This window comes from Chaetura pelagica, unplaced genomic scaffold, assembly GCF_000747805.2.
Source record: "Chaetura pelagica isolate M959 unplaced genomic scaffold, ChaPel_1.0 scaffold441, whole genome shotgun sequence".
Classification (NCBI taxonomy): Eukaryota; Metazoa; Chordata; class Aves; order Apodiformes; family Apodidae; genus Chaetura; species Chaetura pelagica.
Genome location: NW_009952164.1, coordinates 142,681 through 151,108, shown reverse-complemented (window position 1 = coordinate 151,108; position 8,428 = coordinate 142,681). Strand labels below are relative to the sequence as shown.

At 49.0% G+C, this 8,428-nt stretch overlaps 1 protein-coding gene across 1 annotated transcript in view; it reads right to left on the bottom strand.

Annotated features, from left to right (window-relative positions):
- LOC104397326 (von Willebrand factor A domain-containing protein 5A-like) overlaps positions 1-5,117 on the bottom strand; it is a 9,767-nt gene extending 4,650 nt beyond the window's left edge. The window contains exons 1-11 of the mRNA XM_010007277.1: positions 5,075-5,117; positions 3,462-3,709; positions 3,109-3,349; positions 2,607-2,746; positions 2,371-2,485; positions 2,085-2,212; positions 1,865-1,953; positions 1,498-1,642; positions 1,010-1,092; positions 474-582; positions 136-300 (exon numbers count right to left, since the gene is read on the bottom strand). Coding sequence (XP_010005579.1) covers positions 136-300; positions 474-582; positions 1,010-1,092; positions 1,498-1,642; positions 1,865-1,953; positions 2,085-2,212; positions 2,371-2,485; positions 2,607-2,746; positions 3,109-3,349; positions 3,462-3,709; positions 5,075-5,117 — 1,506 coding nt within the window. The remainder of the gene's footprint in view (positions 1-135; positions 301-473; positions 583-1,009; positions 1,093-1,497; positions 1,643-1,864; positions 1,954-2,084; positions 2,213-2,370; positions 2,486-2,606; positions 2,747-3,108; positions 3,350-3,461; positions 3,710-5,074) is intronic.
- Positions 5,118-8,428: the final 3,311 nt, after the last annotated feature.

The window sequence follows — 8,428 nt, the reverse complement described above, 5'->3', positions numbered from 1 at the left end:
CAGGAATGGTAGGGCAAGAAGGAGGTTCACAGAGCCCTTATCATGGGCTCTCTCAGGTCTGGAAAAGTGAAACAGGGAATGGGTCCTTTATCTTCCAGAAAGTCCCAGTGCATATGGTTCCTGGATTACTCTCACCTGTGCTTGCCCATGGATTTGGGCATAGATGAAGCTCTGATGTCCTTGGAAGATCATCTCAGGAGCTTTTTTGATCACTGACACTTCCAGGCCAGGTGGAAGGTCCCAGTGTAGTGAGATCCTAGTTGCCAGAGGCTGCAGAGCTTGCTGCAGACATTTCATTACCTGGTGAGGGGAAGCAGAGAACACAGACTGTTTGGATTCCCTCCCAGTTCTGGGCAGGAGGGAAATAGGAGGAGGTCTCTAAGCTGGAGTGGATGGTGGCATTTGGGTTGCCTTGCATGTCTAGGAAAGCCATGGGATATACTGAATAGAGCAGAGGGTACCTGGGTTATTACCTCAGATGTCATGTTCATACTAGAGTGGATGCACACGCATTCACCTTTGGTCTCCAGGGCCATGGCCTGGGAAAGATTGAAGCTGTCACATGTAGAAAAACAGAAACACCTGTACAGGAAAAGAGGGGGAGGTTAGAGATGGGACAAAGGTGAGAGGCATGATGGCCAAAGGTGGTACCAAGGACGAAGTCTGGAGATGAAAGTATGAAACTGAATCAGAGTTTTCCCACTCACTCTGGGGTATAAGACACTGCCTGCTGGACAGGGAGATGATGAGAAAGGGCTTTGGTTCTGCAGAGCACACTGGGGTATTGCAGGGTGAGGAGGAAGAGGAAAAGTTCTGAGAAGAGCAGTGAAGAGTATAGGCAGTCTTAGTGAGGTAAGGGACTGTGTTTGGGTCATTGTTGAAGTTCCATTGAAGTAAAGACAAGATCTGGGGCAGACTAAGATCTGGGAGAATGTTTGAAGTACTCTGATAATCAGGGGGAGAAGAGGGTTGTGAATTGGCATGTTAGGGGACAGGATCCCCCCATTACCGGTGCTGGTCCCGGTAATGAGAGACCTCAGCCATGACAGCTTCCTCTTCATTGGAGATCTTCCCTTGAATGAAGATGAAAAGCTGAGGGAGAAAGGAGGGAAAACAAAGATTACCAGGGCTGAGCACATCTGTAGAGGAAAAAAATCATCCTAAAATGCAGGAAGGCTTCTCAGTTTGCTCCCTTACCCTCTCGTACCCCCTGGCCTTGAAACATGAAAAGAGCTTGTGTGACTCCTTTCACTATCACCAGGACACCTCTGAGTACAAAGGGGCTTTTCACAAGGAAGATACACCTTCCCCAAGTGCAGACAAAACCCACAGAAACCCTCCCATGCTGCCCACCCCAATGATGGTGTCACTTCCTGTCCTCACGTGCCAACTCTGGATGCAAATAGCAATGTAACTTCTAACCCCAAGCTCTGAAGTCTACCTTTATCCAACTGCTTACACATGTTCCCTACCCCATAACTCTTTGGCCATTAATACCTGTCGGGGATGTCCATGAAGGAGAGGAGTGCTGTAGATAGACCTTAGGAGGCCCAGCAGGTCACAGCCCCCCAGACCAGGGCGGATGGAGGAGATTCGCCTCACTGCATTGTCCATGCTTTCCTGGCTGTATACCACACTCTGCCTGTAGGAAGCCACTCAGAGTGTCAGAGAGGGGAGAACCTGGCCATGCTCACTATCAAGTGCTTACAGAAGCACCCTGAAAAGAGAACTTACTCTCTCACTGCCCTCAACATATTCCATCAGATAACTGCTTTCCAGAAAGAGTTTTTTTCCAGAGTTACACTTAAAAGAAGTTGTACTTTACTTACCCCTTGGCCCTGCCCCATCATCATCCCCAACTCACGGATAGAAGGCTTTGAAAGTGGCCCCAAAACTGTAGATGTTGAAGTAGCAGCCCAGAGGCAAACTCTTGAGGAGGAAGAGCAGTGTGTTCTGGGGACAGATGGAGGGGTGAGGAGAGCTCAGATGTGAAAACTGGGTAGAACATCTGCCCACTTGGAGCCCCACCAGCTGGGCATGACCAGTATGGAACCATCCGCTCTGAAGACCTCCTCTGGTGGTACCTGTGCATCATGGAAGAAGCTTCGGTCCATGAGGAAGAGGAATTCCCCAAGCTGGCCTGGACTGGGCACCACCTCAGGAATGTAGGGCCTTAATGTCACCATCACCACAGGATCTCCCAGCAGAGAGCCTGGAGTGTGGGGAAACAAGGCAGATTTTTAGATTGGAGCCTTCTTCCCTGTGCTTTTGTCCTCCACACAGACCTCAACTCTGCCTGAAAAGCCCCTCAGATCCCCCCAGTCTCCCTGACACCCTCTCCTAATGGACACCTCCACTCTCCTCACTCACCCGGTGGGGCTTTGGGATCTCTCCTCTCCACCACAGAACTGAGACTGTGAGATCCTCTGTAATACACCAGTAAGTTCAGATCACTGTGTAGCCAGGGGGAAGATTTCAAGGAGACCTGAGGACAAGCAGGGTGTGGGGAGGAAAGAGTACCAGATAGAAAGATAAGGAGCATCAGCAGGCTGCAAATCCTTCCCTCCTCTCCCCCTGTGGGACCTGAGCATCTGGCAGGGCTGTACCTCAGCAGATGTCTGATCTGGAGCTGTGTATTGCAAAGGGGTGTAGCTGCAGTTAATGTCAACATGGGACACACCATGGGCTGACTTCAGACAGACAATGAAGTCCAGGTTTTTGGGTATCTCCTCAGAAGAGATCTGGTCTGCAGTGAGAAAGAGGTGTGAGAAGGTGAAAGAAGAGACCCTAGGACAGCAGACAGTTATGGTGGGGCACAGGTAGGGTAGGATATGTGGCAGGGGGTATGGTAGGGTGGAAATGTGGCATCTGAAATACCCCTCACTGTGGTGCTTAGTGGGGGAGGGCATGGTGAGTCTGTAAACTCACACTGTAGAGGTATCTGCAGGGATCTCTTGCTGTGAGATATATGGGGAGAGCTGTGGGGTTTCTGGTTTTGAGGTGCAAGGGGGAATATTCATATTCTCTCACTGAGGCACGTGTGCAGTTGTGGTGGTGCTTCCGTGGAGGAATGTGGGGGAGTGATATGTTCCTCCCTGGGGAATGCACCTGTGGAATCATATCTTCTCCAAGGGAACACCTGGGGGAACAGCTCATATGGCCAGCAAAACTGGGCTGCTCCATCAGGCTGCAGTGGCAGCTCCTGAACATAGCACAGGCTGATGGTCACCTCTGTATCAGAAGGCAGAGACCCCAGGAAACAAGCAAACACAGGACCCCAAAGATCCCACTGGTCCTGCAGGTATCTTAAATTCTCCATGCCTGAAGTGGCTTTGCACAACTGCTGGGCCTGCCACAGAGGGAGAAAAATGTGTCACTGAGGTCTCCACAGGATTCCGTTCCATCACCTCCACCCATCATCCCAATCTGCAGACCACCCCCTCCCACTGCAACCCCAGTACCTCCTCCTTCTCCCAGAGCATTGCTTCAACACGAGTGTCCCCCATGGTAGCGTAGAAGGTGTGTACAACAGTGTTGGAGTCCACAGGAAGGACAAACACAGTCTTGTTAGAGACCTGCAGCCTGTTGCAGAAAAGCAGCTCAGACACCACATCAGCCACAAAATCCTGGATGGTTACATTGACTGTCACAGCTTTCAGGTCCACTTCAGGAGAGGAAGAAAAGAACCACAAACCCTTCTGGAATAAACCTGAGGAAGACACAGCAGCTGTCAGACTGCCTGGTTGCACATAGGAAACTCAGCATTTGAGGTGTCTACTTGTAGTGGGGAAGAGTTGTGTGATCAAACCTGCCAGAGAAATGCCAGTTGCAGAAGCTGACAATTAGCAATGAAAGGTCCCTGGGGCTGTCAGCATGTTTCCATTAGATCACAGCTGTCCATCTCTCTAAGCCCCTTTCTGTCTGATGCATGTGGCAGCTGTGCCCTGAGATTGCCCAAATGTGCCCTCTTAGTTCAGGCCTACCATGGCACTGAGGGGGGTCTGTCTGTCCCCAGCATGTAGCATGAGACAGTCCCACAATGGAGCTCCATGCAGATGGCAGGAGATGCCCTGTAGCTCCTCAAGCCTTCTGACCATCTCTCAGAAACAGGAGCAGGTCCCACCACCTGCTTTGAGACTAATGCTCCAAAGAGATGATCTTGATTTTCAGCTTAAGCAGACATACTACTAATTTTGGACTGCTGAAAGGGAAAGGGGGACCAAACCGAGGGCACTTTGCATGGCATCAAAGATCTCTATCTTTGATATCACAGGAATCTTTTGATTCACAGGAAGTTGCCTCATTTCCTTTACATTATCAGCAGTGGAGATGTCTCTTGCTGATCTCCCGTTCTTACCTGTCATACCTGTAGTGAATGGTTTATTTGAAGCTATTTGAATTTGGTTGGAAGATGGCTCTGGTGACCTCTCTGCCTGCTATAACAGCAGTCCATGGAAAGGCAAACTTCTGCACACCTTTGCCCTTGGTTTGACATAAAGAGCATCTCGTATTAGGGCAAGGTTTGGCGTCAGTGGAACATAAAATCTGAGGGTAAAATGTGTTAGAGTAATGTCTTAGTCAAGAATGACGTAAGACTGTAGTAGGAATACAGTGACACTTAGCAAAGGTGTAAGACCTTCCAATGTTGTTAGGTGCTGGAAGGGGATGGTGTACCAAAGATGGTGTAGTTCACCTGGAGGGCCTGATGCAAGTCACCAGTCAAGCAATGTACCTAGGTACCCAACACTCTGCAGCACTACAGTAGTTGATGCAGTACCACAGCACTGAAGACTGTTTCCTCATCCTGTCTCCCTCAGTAACAGACATCCCTTCTACACCATCCTTCCACTCTGTGATGGTCTCCTTGGAAAGTCCTCAGCACTATGAGTGAGATGAATCACACTTTAAAATATCTTTTGCTGTGCCAAAAGTTAAAAGTCAAGGCTGACTACAGAGCATGCCCCTGAGTTTTCAAAAAATGTCAACCACCCAAGAAGACAGTTCCTTCCCACAATGCTCTCCTAGATCAAATCTTCATGACTGCTCAGACTCCACCCTTCTGGCCCCAACTTACGCCTACACAGGTACTGTTTGCTCAGTATGCCACTTTTCCTCATCTTGACTCTTTGGTGGAAGACAGCTTCTGTGTGGGAAAAAGCATAAGTGAGCTATAAGGATCTTCAGAAAAACACTGGGCACCTCCATCTTCCTTTCCTCCAAGATACAGAGCTCCCCCCCATGTACATGGACCAAGATGACTCTTTGCCACCTCAGGATCCTTTTTGCTTTTCTCTTACCAGCCTGATAGCAGATTAGTAGGAGACAGGCTTGGGATGGGAACTGCAGGCATCAAAAATGCCTATTGGTTCAGTGAGGTTGTCGTGTTTAATTCATATTGGAATACAGGGAAGGTGGGAGCAATGGGATGAGCCACAGCCTGAGACATAAGGCACAGCCCAGAGTTTTGGCCTGAGCAGCAATAATTGCCCCTGAAGGACACTGATACCAGTGTTGACAGAGGAAACCATGGGCAGAGGGAAGGACAGACAGAGCAGGTGAAGCAATGTCTGGGAGGGCGAGTGGAGGAACACATGGATTTCAGCAGAGTAGCTGGAGAGCTGGACAGTATTTAGTCATAGTAGGAGTGAATGGCAGGAAAAAAGTGACCATATGGGGAATTGAATGAATGGATGAATTCATCTGTAGTTGGGATGCATCCAGGAAACTGGTGGGCAGGAGGGTGGTTGAGAAATCAATGAGCAAATGCAGTTGTGTGGAATGCTAGGGAGAGGATGGTAAAAAGTGTCTGGTTTGTGACTGATCTGTTAGTTAGGCATCTAAAGCCACCAGGTTTGTCTACAGGTCAGTGGTCTGAACTGTTTCAATACTGAATAGAGCTTTAACTCAGTTGCCAGAACTCTGGACAGGAGGGCAAATTGCAGTGAGGAGCTGTAGCACAGGTGAGTGGTCCTCACAAAGGTGAGGAAATCTGGTCTAGCTGTGTTCCATAGGTCCTGTCCTGTACATGTTGGCATCATGTGTCAGTCTTGGAAATGACAGGATATCTAAAATAACATTAGACACCCATGTCTCAACAACTAAATCTCATTTCTAAATTTGAATAAAAGGAAGAGCTTCTTTCTCTTAGCACAAGAATAAGATCCAGTTCAATATTAGTATCAATGTAGATATTTAAAATAGATATTTCCTATTCACTTCTAAACCCCTGTGAGGGGGTTGGGCAGAAGGCCCAGAAAGAGGGGGTGAGACTGGGGCAAAGCAATGAATGAGTAGTGATGGGGATGTGAAGAGAGATGGAATGAAGAAGAGATGGAGGGATATGTGTTCTCTGCTGAATTGATCCTGTTTGGGGGATCACTGTACATAGAGGATTCAGTAATCCACATAGGAGTTAACCCAAGGGCAGGACTGAGCTGTGCTGCAGACACATCTTGGACTTCAGGACAAAACCTATGGCCACAGGATAACGTCAGCCAGCTCATTGTAACATGAGCTCTGGAACATGGTTCACAGCATCTGAGGGAACATAAGATTATCCACCCTTGTCTCACTGGCTGGTGTCAGCTCTAAGAAACGAAGTCTCAAATTGTACTTTACAGGATCCGAGTGTCTTTCTTTCTAGGATCATAGCAAACCAGCACCTACCTCCTGGGACAAAACTTTGGCACAGTTGGTGGGTCCCAAGGAGAAATACCTTTCTGCAAAAAGGAAATGAGAAGGATACAGACCAAGAGCCTGGCTGGCCCCTGCCGTGAGGGCCCAGGTGGTTTTTTTGATAAATTCAGAAACAAGGAAGAATTATTTGAATGTCCCAGCCCAGCTGAAGCATGAGAGTGTCTCAAGAAACACGGGGTAGGTCAAGGGAAAGGCAAGGAAAGCTTCTGCTGTGTTTTGTTGCTAGCATGCTTGGGGCAGGCACAAGGAGGATTCAGAGCTGTCAAACGGGGGTTCTGGGCAACAAACGGCAAAGCGAGTGTGCAGGGCGGGGGCACCAGGAGCCCAGTCCCAGGCTCCACTGGGACACGAGTGGCTGTGAGGGGGGAACGGGAGTGGGAGACCCCGGGGACCCGGGTGGGGATGGACAGAAGTGCTGTAACAGCCCTTCCGTGCGGCGGAGCCCCGGGCACCCCCCGCCCCTCTCTCGCTCAGGGGGAAGAGAACCCTTCCCTACTTGCGTCCATCCTGCAGACAGGCCCAGGGAAGGGGCACCCCCTTCCAGCAGGGCTTCCCGGGAAGCCGGGGCGCGGGACCGTCTGTCCCTGACGCTCTGCTGGTGACAGCAGCAGTTATTGCACCAGGTGCATTCCTGATTCATGGAAATCTGCCCCATTGCCCCAGGATTAAAGTGATGACTGTTAACATAAGGGGGGTGAGGGGCAGAAGAGCTGTTCCCTCATCCCTGGGGAACATCACTGGAAGTTCCCTCCCAGGCATGGGAGCACCAAAGGAGCTAGGAGGAGCTGTCAACTCTCCAAGATCCTAGTTGGCCTGGCATTTGCAAAGGAATGGCTCTTGGGAATCCCCAGTTTGTTTCCAGGTGTAGCATCAGCTCCTGCTCCCCTGATTCAGCCCAGCATGAACACCAGTCTTTAATTCTAGGTCAGAGCTGTCACAGGTAGACTTTCAGAGTGAATGGCCCCTTTTTCTTAACACAGGTAAATCTCAAATGACTCCACAACAATCAAGTTTTTCATATAAGCCTGGGATCTGCACAGAGCAAAAGCAGAGAATGAGAAAAGTCAGAGTAAAAAAGGAGGGAATAAAAAACAGCAGGTCCAAACCTGACACCAGGGGCTTGGACTTTGCTCACCACCAAACTTAAGGACAAGTATAATTCTCCTTGCTTTACTCATTTGAAAAAGCATGCTCTGTCTCTCTCTGGTTCTCTCAGAGACTTCTCTCTTTAGTCAGCAATCCTGGCTGTCGATTTCTTTAAACTACTTAGATAATCCTACAAATTCTGGAGGACACTGTTGTCAGAAAAATTTCTGGGGAGATAGCTGCTCTTTGGTGAAGCTGAGAGTTGCTAAAATGATAAAAGGTTAAAGATACGACTCATTGCTCCAAGTAGAAAAAAAATGGTTTACTGGCAACTGTTTTTAAGGATCCTAACAGCATCATTCGAGTGCTTTCACTTTCTTTTTCCTGTACTTCATTTTGTCAGGTAAGAGACTGGATTTACAAATACAATAATCTGTGTATGTGAGCCACTAATTTGGACCTAAGTCACCTGGCAGGATGGGGCAGCAAACACAGAAGTCTCCAAGACTTTGCCAGGATATGGCAAGTGCAGCCACACACTAAACACATGCATGCAGAGCAGGTCTGCAATCCTTGCACATGGAGGAAAGGAAGGATGGATGCACAGACAAACACACTTACCATGGGATGGCAACCTGCAGCAGGA